The sequence below is a fragment of the Ischnura elegans genome, chromosome 8 (genome assembly GCF_921293095.1).
Source record: "Ischnura elegans chromosome 8, ioIscEleg1.1, whole genome shotgun sequence".
Classification (NCBI taxonomy): domain Eukaryota; kingdom Metazoa; phylum Arthropoda; class Insecta; order Odonata; family Coenagrionidae; genus Ischnura; species Ischnura elegans.
Genome location: NC_060253.1, coordinates 80,816,418 through 80,836,244, shown reverse-complemented (window position 1 = coordinate 80,836,244; position 19,827 = coordinate 80,816,418). Strand labels below are relative to the sequence as shown.

General features: G+C 36.8%; 1 protein-coding gene across 4 annotated transcripts in view; it reads left to right on the top strand.

Moving 5' to 3' along the window:
• Positions 1-19,827, top strand: part of LOC124163368 (FMRFamide receptor) — a 682,967-nt gene that overhangs the window by 640,405 nt on the left and 22,735 nt on the right. For all 4 annotated transcript variants that reach the window (XM_046540240.1, XM_046540239.1, XM_046540241.1 and 1 more), the window contains exons 10-11: positions 2,334-2,490; positions 16,056-16,191. In XM_046540240.1, coding sequence (XP_046396196.1) covers positions 2,334-2,490; positions 16,056-16,191 — 293 coding nt within the window. The remainder of the gene's footprint in view (positions 1-2,333; positions 2,491-16,055; positions 16,192-19,827) is intronic.

The following is a 19,827-nucleotide window of genomic DNA, read 5'->3' as shown; positions in this document are numbered from 1 at the left end:
ACAAGGGTCAAATGTTCCATCTAAAGAAAACGTACGTATGGTTTCTCGGAGGCATTTCGCAATGCTAAAGCCAAGGAACTGACGTATTCGCATGATGGTGATACAAAAAAGATCGTTTTTTCTCCTCTTTTTTCTGCTGGAGATAAATCATGTTGCGAAAATAAACCTATGTTGGAATCGCTGACGTTCAAATCCTCTTACATGAATGAAGACGTCGGTATCACCGCATACACTCCATATTCCGTTGAGCTATCCACTGCAAAATATGACACGTGCGTCGGCAATTTAATCAGGCTGCAGTCCCTTTGATGATTCTGATGAAGTTGGAGGCCGAGAGTGATGTGTTTATTACCACCGAGACTGTTGGATTTACATTGAATGCATTACCTCCCATCGAAATTCTCTGAAATCTCAGAAATAAACACGTGAACCTTAGAAGGCAAGTAACGATGTAAGGCTAGTTGAGGTACGCTTTCAAAGCTTAAAGGTGAACTCTGAACTTAGATAAATATTTCTTTTGGTGTTTTTTTTGGAATCAGAAGAGAATATTCTTATATTTTATTCCAAGGAAGGCAATAAATGAATCATTCCTAACATTACTCCCTTCTGTTTTAGAAACTAAGATTAAAACCGTGACGGGTAAAGTTATAAGGTTCGTGGTATGAAGAAACGTTAGCAGCCTGCGATAGACCTTCCAGGAGTCACCCGTATGGACGCCTTAAGTTGACGTATATACGTTTGTTCTAAATGATATAGTATATCTTCAATAATTTTGAAAATCAAGATTGCCATGGAAAAATCAATGATGAGTTGTTGTTGATTTTGGCGGGAAAATATAAAACACAGAAGTTCATTATTTTTTTACGTCAAATATTAAGAGGAAAAATAAAGAAATAAAGATAATTAACCGTAAGTAGTGGTCAGAAAATCAGTTCTATGGCTGCAATACGATAAAGTGTGAAGATTCCTTTTAGGTGAATACTTGCGGTACCTCCTTCAGTATTCACCGCTTGATAGTTGGTCATTTCTCCTATGACTTCTTAAGCGAGGACTAAAATGCTCTAAGTTCTGCATCAGCCTCGAAACTGTAGCGATATGAATGGATTGTTGATTAATGCTGCCATTTGACATAATTTGTGTGGCCTAAATATAATATCTCGCTCTCTATTGTTAAAACTCTGACGATAAAGAGCATGGGTTATGGGTGATTTTTATGGGTAATTTTTGGGTGATTAATTAGTCATCTTAAACTAAACGCGAAAACGGGTAATCTTGGTACGATTTCATATACGTAAAGGCAAATAGTTTTTCTACTATAAATTTTCACATTTGAAACATAAAACTTGTTATTTAATCACGTAGAGTCAAAATGTAAAAAAAGTCAAACTTTTAGACCATGCGGATCTGTTTGATAATATGATAAGCCTTTTGGCCTTTGCAAACAGTGGGTTTCTACGGATCTGCAGTGGTAATCCTTTGGATATTGTTTACTGGTTTTAATTTAATGTACCCCACAGCACAGATTTATATGAAAACATCTTAATATATTTCTGTCACAATTTCAATGATTAGCTTAATGATAATTATTTTTAGAACCTTTGTTGCAGTGGGTTATCCCATCGCTAGTTAAGAATACTTATCGTTTTTTGACAGTACGGATATATTAATATGTACAGATGGTTAATATTAAATACTTCAAATGGCATCATGCCCTTATATGTAAATAGTTTCTTAATAATATGAAACATCTGTAAATTCTCACACATTTGCTGTCTTATTTTGCATTTGATTATTCATACATATATGAGCTTTCCTGTTCCATTGGGGTTCTTCCTTCAAGGATTAGGCTATTAAGCCTGTTCTGGCTCGACATTACCATCTTTTCCTTGGTCTTCCTATACTTCTCTTGCCAAATGGTTGATATTCCATTGCTTGTTTTGGAATTCTTTCATTTGGCATTCGAAGTAAATGTTCCTACCATCTATGTTTGTAGTCTTGTAGTTTGTCAGTGACTGCCTGGACACCCAGTTCATCTCTTATTTGAGTGTTTCTTATTTTATCCAATCTTGTGCAGCCTTTTACTGATCTTAAAAATTTCATTTCCGATGATTCTATCTGCCTTAATTCATTCTTTTTTGGTACCCAACATTCTGATCCGTAGAGTACAGTAGGGACTGCCATCTTTTTGTAAAATTTTATTTGTGTTTCTTTTCTTGTTTTGTTTTTCCGAGTTCTTCTAATTGTGCCACATATTCTGGAATAATTATGATAAATTTCGATGGTAATTTTCGATTATATAGATAAAAATTTAGCTTAATATTCTCATTTTACAGATCCTGGGATAGACGCCGACGAGTATGGCTCAAACAAAACGGAGTACCTTGTGGACCTATGGAGGAATGGTAGCATTCCGACGACCCCTCTTCATGCAGACGTTGACATGGAGTACAATCTTGACCATTCTCCCCTGGCGAAGAATGAGACATATAGGTTGGTATCTCATTGTCTAATGATATGATAGTGATATTAATAATTCTTCTAATTCAAAATTGTTCTAGAATAATTTACAGACAATTTTTTAGGTTTTAGAAAATGTGCTTTACTTCCTTTCAAATCCTATGAAGTCTTAGGGGACAAGAGAGAAATTAGCCTTCACTCGATTCATTTCTAAAAATTACTTTTATGCAATCAGTAGGGTAGTGCTGGAGGCTGATTGTTTATTATTTCCGGTGATATTGTAGGGGCATACTAGAGAAATTTTAAGCTCTACTACTACCTATAGTGTTAAAATTATTTTGTTGCTATACAAAACTCATGACATTATTTTTTTAATCATTTCTTGCGCTCCCTGTCAGGAGATTGGGTGTGTTATCAGAAAAATCGAGTTAAAAAAACGTTCATTATTTTTTATTCATTAATGAGTGCAACTAATTATTACGGCTCATTACATTTTTTTATAATTTGATTGGAATGTTCGTTTAATTTTAAAAATGGTCGAGAAAAAATAATTAATAGGGTGGAATATTTTTTTTTTGACTTGGTAATGGTATTTTTTTACATGCCTTCACATTTAGCATTATGCATTTTTATACAGAATGCAAAATCATTCATTCGTTTCTCTTTTTAATTAATTTTGCTTGTGAAAGTCGTGGTTCCTGAGCAATGTGTCATTAAAGTTCCATTAGTTTCCATGGGTAGAAATGGAAATATTTTTAGGCCTTTCCTTTCTCAAAATCCTTTCGCATCGGAATTGGACCGCGATGATCCCTGCTCGTTTCCTGCGAAACAAATGAGGTTGCTTTTTTTTAATCATTCAATCTGTAGAACGATGCATGAGTGATTTCTTGCTTATCAAATATCCTTTTCTGTCACTTCTAGCCGGCACTTTCGTTGGGTGTACTTATCTTATTAAGTACCCGTTTTAGTTACTGACGAAGAAATTAAATGTTGACTTATTGAGCCGTGGAGTCTTTCACAGGAGTGGCATGAATTTCAATGAAAAAAATTGAAAAATAATTTTATTCACATTGGGGCTAAATCTTTCTCGACTATAAGCGTCTCATCATTATTTATATTTATCTTTACGAAAAGAGGACGTAGAATTAGTTAATCTATGTTGGGTTTTACTATTACGTATTTTAATCAGCTTGGAGAATATGCTCTACCTAATCTGCTTGGAGAATTGAATGGAAAGCTACGTAAAACCAATTTATGGATTGCTTACATTGATGACCAAGGATATTTCTTTAGAGCTACACTATACGTGAGAAAAACTTTGTGCCATGTTTTGAATTCATCACATCTCCCAACGACTTTCGACTAGATATTCTTGTCTTATAGCTATCATCCGAAATTGTTAAATTGGTTTATTACTTATGTCGATCAACTCTTCACAGTTGATTTCCTCAGGTGTGAAGAAAAATGTTCCCATAAATGAGTTATAAAATATACATGTGCAACCGCACCTGATAAAACGGTGAAATTATATACAGTATAATTCCAATTACTTGAGCTTCAACCATCCGTATCGCCTATTAACTAATCGCCTACGGAAAAGAATTTTATATCCAAAAACTCGAGAAATATTCGCAAAATAACCGGAAAATTCGTAAATTCGTCGTTTGTCGGCCTATGAAACGGCTTAAGGCGGATTTAACGCTAGCCTGAGTGTGACCACATGCAGCTTCTCACCGTAAGGCGGATGCGTGACCTGGCTGCACGAAAACAGATCAAGATAGTCACACAGTTTACTTTGACCAAGATGTTCAGCAAGTAATGACCTTTTACTTTTATACAACTTATGTGAAACACTTTTATGTACAATACTACGCGAAATATAATTTAATAATCTGTAAAAATGTTCTCTTTTCATTAACAATGAATTAACGATGCATACAGTACCGAAAATGAAATCTTTTCTTTAAAATACCCCAATTTTCGGGAAATACCCGAATTACCCGAAGTGATGACTATCAGAATGGGGGATGACCCCAATTTATTCGGATAATTGGAGCCATTTCGAAACAGTTAGGCAAAGAAATTCATTTTCCCGTCGTCGATAATAAAAATTGGGCAGTAATCGAAGCACAAACAAAGAATCAACTTGACACTAACACCTCTGCCACACACCGACGGCTTCCGTTCGCGGGATAGCATGTAAACGTAGATTCCAATCAATTAAGCTAGCTAGTCCCCCGGTTCAACAATCATCCCCAGCAGTTTATCACGGAGGCACATACTGCAGTCACACTGATTACACTGAAAGCTCTCGAAATTGATGCCGTGGTCCCGGAGTTGCCCTCATATTTCGACTACCATCTCAGTTCCCTCCCCGTTTACCCACAGTGCACTTTGCTCGTGGGCACGGCGTGCCAACCAATCCCGCTCTCGTGAGCAAACCCTCTTAGCCCACAAGCGCCATACTCCATCGTAATGCGTTCTGGCGAGTTTATCCCTTCCATCTCCTTCAGCAGATTGGGTTTTCGCGAACAATTAAACGTTGGAAAGCGCAAGCTTTTGCGTTTGTTTGACGAAGCAGAGAGAAAAATCAGGGGGCTTCGTATGAAAGGATGGTAATCATTTCTGGAGAAAAACAAATCTCTTACAGTTGATGCGATTAGCGATCGCTTCCAACTAATAACCAATTTTGTATCCATAACGCTACAGTCCAGTGAAAAGTGATATATTTTTAATGCTCGGCAGCTTCAAAATCATCCATTTTTTCTAATGTTTTAATCTAATATTTTTTCCTCGCTTGGTTTGTCTCTCGCTATTTCATTTTACATTTCTATGTGCAGATTTTCTCCGCCTCTAAAAATATTGAGACAAGCTATTGCCTTTTCTGAATCTAAGGTAACCTCTTTGGTATCTGATTGTAGGATTCTAAGTTTAAATCCTTTGCAATCTTGCCTTTGGAGATCACCAACAAAATATTCGCGGTAAAAAGTAGCCTTGAGAAGGAAGTTAATCCAAGAAACTGAATAAGTAAAATTCTCACTTTAGCGAGTGACCAGGTTAGTTATGGCTATTGGCAACCTCGAGTATCCAATGCCAAAAAATAAAATAACCCTAGTGACATCAAATAATTATGTTTATGACCGCACCACTTATTCCATTAAATGAGTATGTCACATAGGAGTGTATTTGTCTTTTATATCCTCCTTTTCTGGATGTCATTTACTGTCGAGGACTCATGTAACATGTCAACATGTACGTAATCGATCACAAGTTGACCATCGGAAACCTGTGGAACGAGGTAAACGATACAGGTAGATTATGGATATGAATTTAAGTTGCTCTTGGGATCAAAGCTATAAGCGAGTGACCAATGTAGCAAGGGTTAGAAAGAAATCTAGGCAAGGGGTCTTCAACTTTGTTTAATGCTAGGGCCAAAAGTCGATTTCACATCTTCCGGAGTGCCACAATGCTCCACGTCATTTTACCACATCAATAAAATAATGAAAATATTATTTCAAAGTGCAATAATCTGTATCGGTTAAAAAGTTCAATCAATCGATAAATGAATTTTTGACATTATTTATTTTTGACGAGTGTGCCGATATTTGGTTCGCGACACAATATTGTCTTTAGCCTCTAAGGGCCGCGAGGAATTAGCCGTAGCATTCGGGTTGAAGACCCTTGACGTAGACTGTCCCAGAACAAAAATAATTAAAATAACCCTTGTGACATTTTAATTATTTTCACGACTTGATCCGTGGAATAGAGATGTCGCATAGGAGTGCCTGGACCTTTTTTCAGTCTTGTTGGGTCTTGTCCATCCTCAACTCCCTCTATATTTTCCGTGGCGATCTCTCTCCAGCCATGCGTCGATTGCGAGGGCATGTCACACGTCTGCCATCCGTCATCCCAGGTCCGCGCGTCCTATTTTTATCCCTATGGGGGTGAGAAAATGAGATTATATTGCCCCGTCAGGGAGTGAAAATCGCATAGTGGGATGCATGAGATTGATTGCGGGGGTCAAACCGTGCCCCCGTGGCCTCCCTAACCCTTAAGGACGTCCTAGTCTCATGAAACACCCCCCTATCATCAACAATTGGATCCTATACCCAACGACCCTTCACTTTTACCCTTCCTCTCCGGGTGCTGCGGTAGGTGGAGGAGATGTGACACGACGAACGTGTCAGAAACTTCCGACACATCACATGAATGAGCACCCTTTCCCCTCAACTTAGCTCTCATTGTGGCTACTTTTTGTGTAGGGTGCGTAAGTGATTCCTGCTAGTTTGGAAAATAAAATAATTCCCTGCCCTTAAAGTGATTTTTTCTTCATAAATTACGTAAAATAAATGTTTACCCAGAATGAATAAGTCCAATATGATATGTATACAGTATTTCTATGAGACAGGTATAAACCAGAGATTTTTATGCAAATATCCGACGAAGCGACAACAGAAAACAAAAAGAAGGATCTAAGGTTTTCCCGACGAATAGACTGGAGGAAGAGTTCTCGGGTTTCCAGCCGGGCCAAAGGGTTTTTCAGCACCGACGTTTCGAGGGGGAAGTCTGCCATCGTCTTCAGGGTGAAATTCAATCGTCGTCATCAGTCAAGTCAATCATCGTCATCAGTCAAGTCAATCATCGTCATCAGTCGTTGGCAGACTTCGCCCTCGAAACGTCGGTGCTGAAAAACCCTTGGACCCGGCAGGAAACCCGAGAACTCTTCCTCCAGAAAAGCAAAAGGTTTGCGAAACAGTAATCGCTCCACTTTTTTTCATGGAGTTGTCCCAGCAAGGAATAATATGGGTGGGTGAAGCGGTATATGTGAATTATACGTTGCTCACGGTAATACCTTAACCATATACCTGAACAGCTTTGCTAACCGTCAGTTTCACGGTCACTTTAGATTTCAGCACTGGAAGTCAGCACAAGTTTCACCGTCGTAGTGTGAATGCACGATAGTTCCAACGATCGCTGGAACAATCTTAATCTGAACGAGGCATCAATGGAATCGAGAATCGACATTTGGAATCGACTCATCCCTAGATTCTATTAATCGATCTATAGAAAACTGTCTATTATGCCTCGTCCACATTACGATTGTCCAAGCGATCGTCCTAACGATAGTTGGCCGAACTAGCCGTGTGAATGCATGTCCTGACAATAGTTCGCGTAGTTCCGAACGTTGCCACTTTACGATGGTTAGGCGCTGGGAGACCGGAAACGGAAGCGACAAGAAAAATTTTTAAAAAATCGTTAAGCTCTCTTCACTCTATTTTTTTCATGGATTTGTCCTAGGAAGGAAGAATATGGGCGGAAGAAAAATTATTCGGTAAATACACGTAAAACACAGTAATATCTTGTCCCCGCATACCTCAACAGCTTTGCTAACCGTCAATTTTCCGTTCACTTTAGATGTCAGCACTAGAGGGCAGCACAGGTTTTAAACATCGTGGTGTGAATGCACGATAGTTCCGACAATCACTGGAACAATCGTAATGTGAATGAGGCATTACTACCTGCGCCATTCCTCCCTCTGTTGATCGGCAATGACGCTAGTTTCAGCACCATCATCCTCTCCATTTCCTCCCTCCAGTGATTCCCAAAGACCCGATTACGATGATAAGACTAGACAAGAGAACGTGGAGTGCCCCTGTCGGCCATGGCATACTTGACGCGTTCCATGTGAAATCCTCCCCTCTTCGAAAGAGCCCGGGGAAGAGATTGGCGCCCACGCCTGTCGACGAGTTCTCTGAAACGGAATGGGATTTCCAAAGTGATTTGGAAAACGATTTTACTTAATCCGAGCTGTGGAAGTGAAATTCCGCGGGCGTTTTAATATTTATGGGTACATCAGCTCCGTATTTTGAAGGCTTGTTACGTGTAGGGTATTTACTTACACTGAGCACGGTTGAACGCCACCATTATGTTTTGGGGTGCATGGTGCCATGCACGTAAATTTCTTTTTAATATCGTTTTAATGGAAAATATAAAATGGAAATTTTTCGAATAGGTTAAAATATTTAAAAAAATGGAAATGTTTCGAAAAGATCAAAATTGGTTGAAATATATTTCGGAATGGAAAAAAATTAAACACCAGGTTGTAAGGTTATAGTATTGGCAAGACGTTTTCTCAGTTTTGGATTTATACATGACCATTCTCTTTTGGTGTATACTTGACATTTACTTATAACCCTTCCTTCCGTTTTCCAGATTCTCCGTAAAAACTGTGTCTTTTGTCAACGTCTTTCTTCCTTCTTTGCCCTCAATGAATTTAGCTGTTATCCGATTTCTTTAAATATCTTCACATACTATTACAGTTATAATGGAAGTAAACTGTCGCTGCAACTGCGTCCTGGTACAAAATTTGGTTCTAGTGCGTATTGAAGACGTAAGTCCATTGTAGAAGTGTTTGAGGACGAATGTGGGAGTTAGGTTTCGAATAGATTACATGAAAAGCATGAATAGTCAACAATAAAGAGATAAGCTTCAAGCGTCTGCTCAACGCAATTTGTAGCATTTATGGATCACTGGGCCGAAAAATGATTTTGGCTTATCCATAGAGGTTTCTTTCGTCGAGAGAGCCACTCAGACGCATCAATAACAGTCATATTTCTTTGAATAACTTCCCTCCTGCCGTAACTATTTTTCTCTGGGTCTCTTATCTGTAACTTCAGCTCCAGAGCGTTGCTGAAAACGTTGCGATAAAAAAGATGAAAGAATATGATTTTGCTGTAGCGAAGGAAAACGTACAATGAGCTCGGATGGAACAGAAACATTTTCCTTGCTGTGACATGCATGCATAGCCCACGTATGAGATCTTTTGGCTACTATAGGGAAATATATTCTAATATCTTCAACGAAATTGTTCAGATGCCCTTTGAATGAGAAATTGTTGGGCGAATTGAAACGTTACATCTCTTACATAAATTTGCATCTATTTTCGTTCTTTTCTTCATTTCTTTCGTCATTTTTCAGAGCTCAAATACTCTGTCTAATAATATCTCATTTCATTCAATATTTTTACTCACCGCTGGAGATAGAATTCAGTATGATTTCAAAACCATAAAGTACAACCGTACATAATAAATGGTAAGGACATAATTTCCTTCTTTCCAGATAAATACGAAAATAAATTTATCTTGAAAGCATAAACTACTCCGCTGTTTTCGTCACATTCATTAATTAAAAACCCAAGTTAGTTATTATGCGTCCGTTACCGCATCGCGAAAATCATTAAATTACTAAACCACGTATATAGAGACCCGGTTTCGGCCTTCTGTAGATCACGAAAAAAATGTTAGCGGTCCGCCCAAAATACACCTTTTGATTGCCTAAATTTTTTTCGTTCTAATATTTTTCTGTTTTATTTTTCGTATTCTATTATGATTTCAAATATTTTAAATTACAATATGTTAAAATTAACTAAGAAAAATTTACTAGTCTAATTTAGTGAAATAATTTCTCTTTCTTGTGTTACTCTTGCTTTTAATTTACTAGCTTTCAGAAATATCTAGTGCATTTACATGTGCTTACGACCTGCGTAGCCATACTAATTTTAAAATGTCGGTGTAGTTAGTCTGTCGGCCTACAGCATTTTTCCCTTCTAGTCACTGACTCAATCTTTCCCTTTCATTTAATTGCAGCTGAAACTAGTGTTATCTCTTTGAACGTCGTAACTAATATTCACCGAAACTGTAAATCACATGGCTTCCTAATATCGTACCTTGCCTAACCGTTTGATTCTATCTTACCTATCAGTCTTTAAATTATTTTATCCATGAACTAGTATAAAATCACATTTATATTTACTCATACACTATAAATTAAGCGACCATTTTAATTGCATTTTTTCTATCAGTCAATACCAAGGCTAACATTGTTAAACGCTTCCTTCGAGGTTGTATCTCCTTCATTGTTCACTTTTTTTCTCATCAATCACTAATCAACCTTTCCATGCCTCGTTTTCCAGTTAAGGAATAAACTATGCCTCTTTAATTCTTCTTTTGCAAATATTTTGTTTTTCCCTTGCGGTTTAAATTGCTTATATTTTGCTCGCGAGTCGATATCTCTATTCCATGTTTGCCACCACGCCATGGCAAATTAACTTATATGCTTCAAGTGATTTCAAACTAAATGATTTACTAATATATTAATTATTTTTGCATTGAGTTCCCTCTGATTACTTTAGAGAGAAACTATTCATCTGTTGTGAGCGTAGAGGCTCCCTTTAAGGTGATAGCACGATAGAGGTCTCGCTAGCTCTCGAAAAATTCCAAGATGAAACCACTTTCTGTTAATATGGCGTAAGTGAAACTAAAGTGTAGATTTGAATGGGATATAGAGGAGATGAATATTTCATAAATACGTCTGCGCTAATTTTTGCGGAAATGCAAGTAGCTTTTTCCTCGAAGAACTGCTTGGAGGTTTTTCAGCGAGATGAATTTACCGACTCGCGCATTTGTTTCATTCAATTTTTTTACAAAAGGATGAGTGAGGATCATTTTACATCCGGCTCGGTGACTTTTCATTCAAAGAAGCACCTTCTTTTTTTCGAGGAATTTATTACTGCCGTGATTAATGTTCGCGAATGTTCTCGGGCGATGAGCAAGTTTTAACAGCCTTGTAGAATGTTTTTTTTCAGATTTCGAGGAAGATGGAGGGAAAAAGCACGGTTATCGCATTCACTTACGACGCGAATGTGAGATTCAACTTCTCAAACAAAGAGATGGATTAGGGAATGGTAAAAACTTTTAATGGCGATGGGTTGATGGAAGAAAAAAATTTAGGCAGCTTGATTGCACCTTTTAATTAAAAATTCTCATCAAAAATTCTCACTCGATGCAATCCGTTGCAGGATTAGGGTCACAACTGCGCCATGACAATTTCTCACTCCTATTAAATTGTCCATGGGTTGAGGTCACGTGTCTAATATTTTACTGCAGAGGCACAGAATGCCCAGGATATTCAATCTGTTGTTTTTTGCATTCCATCGATTGGTTCAACTTTTCAAGAACCCATGCTAGACACCATGAATTCTCGACCTAGTTTTAACTCATTATTCTAGTAATCGCGTTTTTCGCTCTTTTCATTTTACTCGGGAAATGCATACCATTTTATAAATTTTTGCAATGAAATATGAAAATGAATACCTAATAGCGGATATAAATATCGCAAGGGAAACTTCTCTGTCGATGTAAACTTCGTAAGTGGCGAAGGGTTGCTTAATTCGACATATCTACGTATTTCATGTTTATCACCACGCCAATGCACATTAGTCTAAATGCTTCAAGTGGCTTCTATCAGAATGATTTACAAATGTATTCATTATTCTCGTATTGAGTTTAAATTTACTTATGCTTTATTTCTCTGCCTATTATTGGAATTAATTAGCAGTGCAGCTACTTTTACGCATAAAACAAAATTTTGTGTTTAGCGGCGATTGTTCAACGATTTTAATTTGCGCTGACGGAAAAGGATCACTGACTCAAGGCAGAACTACTTAATTCTTCGTATGGACTTCATGAGAATATAAGAATACACTGAGGAAAAGGCAGCTGTACCTGCCTGGAGGTGATATAAATATTGGGGACCCTGTCCCGGGGGACGCTGTCCTTCCACTAATTTGACTTTGATTGAAACATTACAGTTACATTACAGTTACAAACAGTTACATTTGTAACGAGTATTTAATTTCAGCTACCCGACTACTTTATATTTTTACTCATCCAACCATAAGTTGATTGAGCTCTACCAATGGATAATATTTCTATTATATTGGTAAAATTTATACAATGCCATTTTTGAGCATCTTTACGGAATTTTATGTCTTAAATTTAGATTATGGCATATGCTAGATTTTGCAGGCAAGATAATCGATTTTTCATCATCCTATGAACTTAATTTGAAACTATGATCTCAATGAACGTTTATCATTTTTTTCTCAAATTAATCTCGCGCTTGTTGCCAGCTTTAAGTGAACTAAGGTTATATAATTGGGTCTCAGTAACTTATTTTCAAATAATTAATTGCTGTGGGTCTTTAACGTAAGGAGCATTGGCCAACATCGGTAATCATGTACTGTTACAGCGGGTTGTTGTCTTATTATACATATTTTAATTGACTTCTTTCCTTTCGATTTTTGCCTCCATTAATGTTCCTGAGAGAATGCAAGGAGACCACACAATTTTAGACGAACACGACGGTGATTTGCTTGCATGAAAATCAATTCCAAATTCCTCGCCTACTTTATAAAACAAAATGTAGTTGATTGTTGATAGTACATGAAAATCGTATAGGATTGAGTTGATAGTATATGAAAAAAATGACCATGCTTTCATAGGCACCATATTTTTTCCATCCCTGTAGCTCCTTGCCCCGATATTCAGCAAATGTTATCTACCCTTCAATGGAATTCTACGAACAGAATCTTTTGAAGCAAACTTGACCCTTTAAATATCATGGAGTGTCCTTATTTTATTCAATTTGGAAGGAATATAGACCTTTCTACTTAATACATCTGCTCAAATACTCACTTAACTCTCTTGGCGGAATTATTGATAAAGTCTATATCCTATTATAAATATTTATCATAGCTCCCCGGGCAGTAATTTATTTGGACCTTATTAGATAGTAAAGGATTTTTTAACTATGTAGCGCCAAAGAATAAAAGTCTGCTGCGATAACTCCACATGCCATTTTGAGTACATAAGTTTAGAAACCTTTTCTGATCTTCCAATGAGTCGCTAAATTTTGAGATATTCATGCAGTAACTCATTTTATATCCATTATTGTCCTAAATTATTTATTAAGATATATCGTGGCTTCATCATCTCTTAGATTGCATTTACTTTTTCTTCTTGACCCTTTTAGTGCCGCGGGCCGATGTATCAGCTATTGCTAGCCGAAAATTCTGCGACCCGAAATATCGGTTTTGAGGTAGTTAGTTTTTCTAATTAATAATTATGCAATAAATAAACTTTTTAATAGAAATTCAGGGTTCTATCCGGTACTCTTCCATGCAGTGTGTCATTAAAATAATAAAAATTAATCTTGGTCAGCTGGTTTTGTCAGCTTTTCGGCGAAATCGATTGTGTAACTATTGTAGCTGCGAAAATTTCTGCAACAGATTCAGACGATGGAAGTGTTGAAAATATGTTCGGGAATAGTTACAGTTGGAAATTAATGTAGTTAATTGACATACATTGATTTGCTGGAACGGATACAAAAGCAATTTCTTAGAGTTCTTTTCTACAGGAAATATAAAGTATGTCCAATGTACAAAAAATATATTTAGTATCAAAATTTGCTAAATTGTTGTGTATTTTTGTCACTTTCTGCGAGAAGAAGGGTATAGGTTTTTATATGAAACAATAAATTATGGAAAGGACACAGCTATCCTCCACAAATTAAATTTTTATGCTCCACAATTTAACCAAAGGTACCAGTAAACCTTCTTCATTCCATTTGTAAAATCAAAATATTGTTCTAACGCGCCACTCATAAGAATATATAGGGAATGCAACACTGTATGTGAAGAGTTTATCTTGGGATAAAAATTTATTTACATCCCAGATAAGTATCATAATTAAGATTAATGCATTCTGATGACATGAAAATTATGCATTGCTGTTGTAATTTAATATTATATTTGCAAGATTGTTGTCATAGTTGAAAATAAGAGAGTATTAATACCTTATTATTTTGATTTTTGATATTTCTTTTGTAAATATTTTCTTGTCATTCAATACGTTTTTTTAAAATAATCATTGGGATTGTTAATCTTTGCATTTAAATATGTTTTCCTTTTGGTCAATGGGAAAACAAAAAATAAAATAGATAAAAAAATTAATGAGAGTAAAAATTAAAAAAACTTGTTGATGCACCAAAAAAAGACGCAACAGAAATTTTTTTATCGAAGATGATATATTTAATTTATATACCTTTGGCATTTCTCACCAACACCACTGAGGTGAGTGGCAATTAGAGTGTTAATTTTTTATAATTATCGTAGGGTGTCACGCCCAGCTCCTTAATCCATCCTCGCCTCACGGTATGTCTTTTATATATTTTTTCTAGCTAGGGTCACACCTTCCCATGAGATGGGAACATCTATTCGGTCCCTTAGGTAATTTTTCACTCGTTCCGTTCCACCTCCCTGCACGTGCTTCGTGACTTATGGACGCCACCAGGGCATTCTGATCGTATAGATTTAATATGTTGGCAATATCTCGCAGCTACCGTCACGTGCTGTGGAGTCCTTCCCGTGGTGGACCATCAGAGCACAGATGAACGCGTGAAAAAGGAATGATTCATTTTCCGTTCCCTCCCGTCCTCTCTGGTCAGAACTTTTTGTACGTCTACTAGGTCATATATTTGTGATATTAGGTCGGAATGGATGAGGGGTATAGCATGAAAGAGGAATTAAGGGTAGAAGTGAAAAATGGTGAGGTGTTGGAAAGAGAATTAGACAGAGGAGACGAGACCATTTTAACCATTGATAAATGGACTGGGCCACACCAATTTGACAACACATATTTACGACGTGGACTATATTGCTTCAGAATCTTCCATGCAGAATGTCATTATGATAATTAAAATTTATCCTGGTCACCCGGTTACACCAATTCTTCCCAGGAAACGAACGTGTAAATATTTTAGTTGCGGAAATCTAAGTGAATTTTTTTTTAGATTTATTTTTTACTACTGTACCTTAAAATAAAGTTTTTTTGTTTGTTTTAAAACTGTATTTATACGAGTGATGTCAAACTCAGAAACTACCTTGTCTTGTCACCTGGTACTTCAGAATTCATGCTTACAACATAGTTACAAGGCTGTTTCAATACTAGTTCTTTTAGAGCTATAACTAATTACGGGAAACCTTGCCTTGTGGCCTGATAATTAATGAGCTGTTCTTGCAAAGTAAGCACAAGGCTGTTACAGCACTACTTCTTCCACAACTGTCGGAGAAACGTTAAAAAATACCTTACCTAGTCGCTTATTCTTGAAAATCTGATCTCACAAAATTTTTTCGGCAATTTCTTCCGCGAGTGTTGAAAAAAAATACAAAATACCTTGACTTAATGAAAAAGGCAGATGTCAATTTTCCAAAACTTTACTAAATAAATTTGTGTAAGATTGCCATCTCTCATTTTCATTAAATCAGGATATCATTCCCCTACATCTCGCCTGCCGCAGCTACTTTTATATATAATACCTTGCCTTGTGGCTCAATACTTTACAAGCTGTTCTCGCAAAATAGTTGCTGTGCTGTTTCAATACTAGTTATTTCCATAGTGGGTTGATCGGGTCAATGTTCATTTGCTAGTGTATGATATTAGAATTAATTTTTTAATGGAGTGTTTGGAATTCGGTAATTTGGGTCAATGTTCAATGTTAGTTGTGTAATATTAGAATTAATGTATTATTTTTTACTATAGGTGTCTTTCCTGCATCTTACTTTGTTATTAGATAGGTAGATGTGTTATTCATGTGTGTAAATCTAAATTTGCCACCAGGCAATAGCCTACTTGCAGCAATATGTAATAATAATATTAATAGGCACAAATAATTATGACACTGTCTTTTCTTCGTTCCAGGACCATCTTTTATTGGTTCACTTGTGTCTCCTTCGTCTTCCTACCACTCGTCCTGCTCTTCGTCTTCAACTCGTTCCTAATCCATGCTGTTCACACCAGTCGGAGGACTAGGAGGAGGATGACGCTAGTCAGGAAGGTATTTACCCATTTATCTATCCATCGTCGCCTTAAGAGGGACCTCTGCACAGTCTACGGCGGTGACCCCATTCCTAAGCGTCCCACATTAAGCCCTCAACGCCCATCTCCCACGCAGACGAAACCATCTCAACTCGGATTCAACCCTTAAATGATCACGTACGCAATACGTCACTGTCATCAGTTTTTTTCTGTCAACCCCTGCGTCACGTGTTTGCGTGGTGCTGCAAATCCTTCTCTGCAGACCATACGCGAAAAATTTCATTTCCCCTTCTTGACAATCGGCCGTCTCTATATTTCATCTTAAATTCGAAGAGATAAATGTTTTTAATATAACTTCTGTATTGTCGAGTAAGGTATTATTTATCGCTTAATATTCGCTAGTGGAAGATTTACACGGACATTTTGAATAAATTCGTCCTGCAAAGAGGAATAAAGGAGTGTAACCTGAAGATATTTTTAAGATCTTCCCCGCGAATACTAAAATATTTGGAAAGTAAGTGTTCATCGATTCTTGATTGATGTCATTATATATGACAAGTATGTTAGAAAGAGTTGGAAATTGTTTTTTTTGTTAAATATTCAGTTTTTAGTTGCATGGTATTCGAATTGATGTATTTTTTTACTATAGGTGTATTTTCTGTTCCATTACTTTGGTCTTCTTTTTTAAGACTTTTCCTTCATTTATTTTTTATGTCGTACTGCCGCCAGTAGCGTACTTGTAGCAATCTATAATAATAAATAACTAAATATAGAAGTGAATATGGATTGCGGTAGAATAGTGGGTAGAGGTCATGCCTAGTGTCTGTTGAGTCCCGGCGAGTCTAATCTCGAAGCCTTTGGACACCTCGAGAAAAAATATTGGTACTTATTAGTTATCGTCGAATATTTTTTAAACCATCAAAACAATTAAAAAATTAAGCGAATTACTTCATCAAGTATCAAATTCAAACTCAAAGATTCTTAACTTGTGGCTACATTTTGACAATCATGTCCAACAACGAATCCAGTCGACCGATGTCTAATCACTTATACCCATTTGCCTATTGTCGAACTTGATCGAAGAGTACTCCAGGGTCCAGCAATAGAGGAAGCGAACGATGGTCACAAAAGGCCGACGGATGTTCTCGAAAACATTTCCAATGCGCGTGTTCACAGACTTAGGATGGCAATCTCTTTTAAGAGTATTTGAACTCGACTCGACGTCCGGTGTACATCTTCATCTCGTGACCATTCTTACAGATACATTTCTCTGGTGGTAGTCCTTTCTCCTGCAGCGATTTGATTGCCCCTTCTTTGTTTATTGGCAAGTCAAATAGGTTCATTCTTCGCCATCGAATTAGGCTAAAAGCCTTATTTGTTTTTAATAGCAAATAATGAATTCCTAAGGACACCAAATGATTATACTTAGTATTTTTTCAAATTTCTCATCTAAAGTACCCTTTCGAAATGCTCGGCGATAGCCGATAAGTACCAAAATATCAGTAAAATAATAACATTTGTCACTTCTACAAGGTTTTTTTTAAAACGACCGGTTTCGGCAGTCACGCCATTCTCAAGTAACGATAAAGTATAATATGTGTGGAGAGCGGAGTTTGAGGTTGAAGAGCAATCTTCGGGGAAGTGACTTATCGTTTATTTATCTATAGACATCATGAAAATTTTCCACTTCGAGAAAGTTTTGAACTTTTTATTATTTCCAATAAAATCATTACTCGAGCGTGGTGGCTATAAGAAAATATTAGACCCCCTACAATGATAGAGTAAAAATCATACGTCCTTATTCGGGTCTAGTCTAGCTCTGCCCTCGCTAATCTTAGCAAACAATTTAGCCATATCAATGAATAAATGAGTGAACTATTTCGGGTAGAATGAAGTGAGAATACCCTTACCCGGGCCTGATGAAGAAATGTTGAGAATATGGTCGTGCAGGAAAGAGCATTGATATTTGTGGCGTGTATTTCGAGTTAATATATCTTACTCACGTTGAAACAGACACAAATAGTATTACTCGAAACTAATTTCATAAAAAGCGACCCGGGGTCCAGAAATGCATTGCTATTTTATAAACAGAAATCAGTCCACCTTAACTTCATAGCTTATAATTAAAAGTTTATAATTAATCTTTTAAATTTTGTGATAGTTTACCTTACATTAGTCGTTTCGTGTGTGATTTTAATCATTTAGGTGCCAGTGAATTTAATTCTCTTATCCTGATACTATAAATGTAAATTTTACGTGTTGCATTAGTTAGAAGTAAGGAAACCGCTACTCCCAAAAGTGCTACCATGAGTTGGATTGGATGAACACACATGTCGTTAAATTGGAGGTTATTTGAAAATGCCCAAAGAAGTAATATTTCCGAATAAAATGCTATTACTAACTTATGCCTGGGGAAATCACTCCATATCATTTAAAATCAATGAAAGGTAGCTTTTATTCTTGCGGATGACTGATAAATGCGCCGAACTTCAATCGTAAATTAAGAATTCACGGGCATACATTTATATTCTTTAACCAGATGTGATGTGTGTTCATTTTAGTTACGTCCTGCATGCCATGAAGTGAAAGAGTATTTAAATAGCCCAATTCCCGATATATGCTACCGGTGTTGATCTAAGTTTTGTTTCACCAGCCGCAAATGGATTTTGACGGACGTGTGTGCATGAAAGGTGAGAAATAATAGGAAAAAGACCTAAGTAAATGAAATGCGGACAACGAGAAAGGTTTCGGATATTCGCTTCAGTTTTTCGGACCTTTTTTGTTGCGCGAGTCCGTGGAAACTCAACGTAAATAATGCCTTTGGGAAGATGTCAGATGGGTAAAAAATATGACCGACAGGAAATTTTTTCAACTGTATCCCTAAGCTAATAAATATTGTCCGCGTGCCACGATTTAATGTCGCTTGCTCCGGAGTTTTTCATTCGCGTCGTGTTAATTTTCGCTCTTTCTTCCTGGACTTAGTCTATACGCGGTCGAAAACGATGTCCGGTAACTCATCAACCTTGCCCTTTGCCGTAGTTGGTCGTTCCCCACGAGGTTTACCAGTTAGTACCGCCATAAATAGTGAGGTTATTGTTTTTGCGTCTTCCGTAACGCGCAGAATTCCTCTGAAAATGCCAATGTTACGCGTTACGACTCGGTCATTCCTCATGGTGTCGAGTCTCATCATTCTGCGCAGCGTCTACAAATTAGCTAGAGGATAATTTAATCTCCGCCTCGTGATGGCGTAGCTCAACACATTCTGTTTTGTCTGTGGATTAATTGTTTGGAAAGTCATTTCCCCACTCTAAAAAAAAATTCTTCACTTTTTTACTTATGTTTATAATTGCTATCCAAAATATTCCGATCAAAATCACGTTTCACTGTAACAGATATGCATTTTCTAAGCCAACAATATTGTGATGCCGTCTCGCAATGTATCCGTCAAAATGTTTTTTGAGAATGAATTTTGAAACATGAAAATATTTGGAAAACATGGAAAGTGAAAACAGTGAACTGGAAGATGCATATGGTCGAGATTACTCAGCCGTCTTTATGTTTTAGGTCTATGAAAGTTTGGTCATTTTAAAACTTTTTATTGTGAAATTAGTATTTTTATTATCTAGCTTTATTATGAATTGATTTAGCGATTATA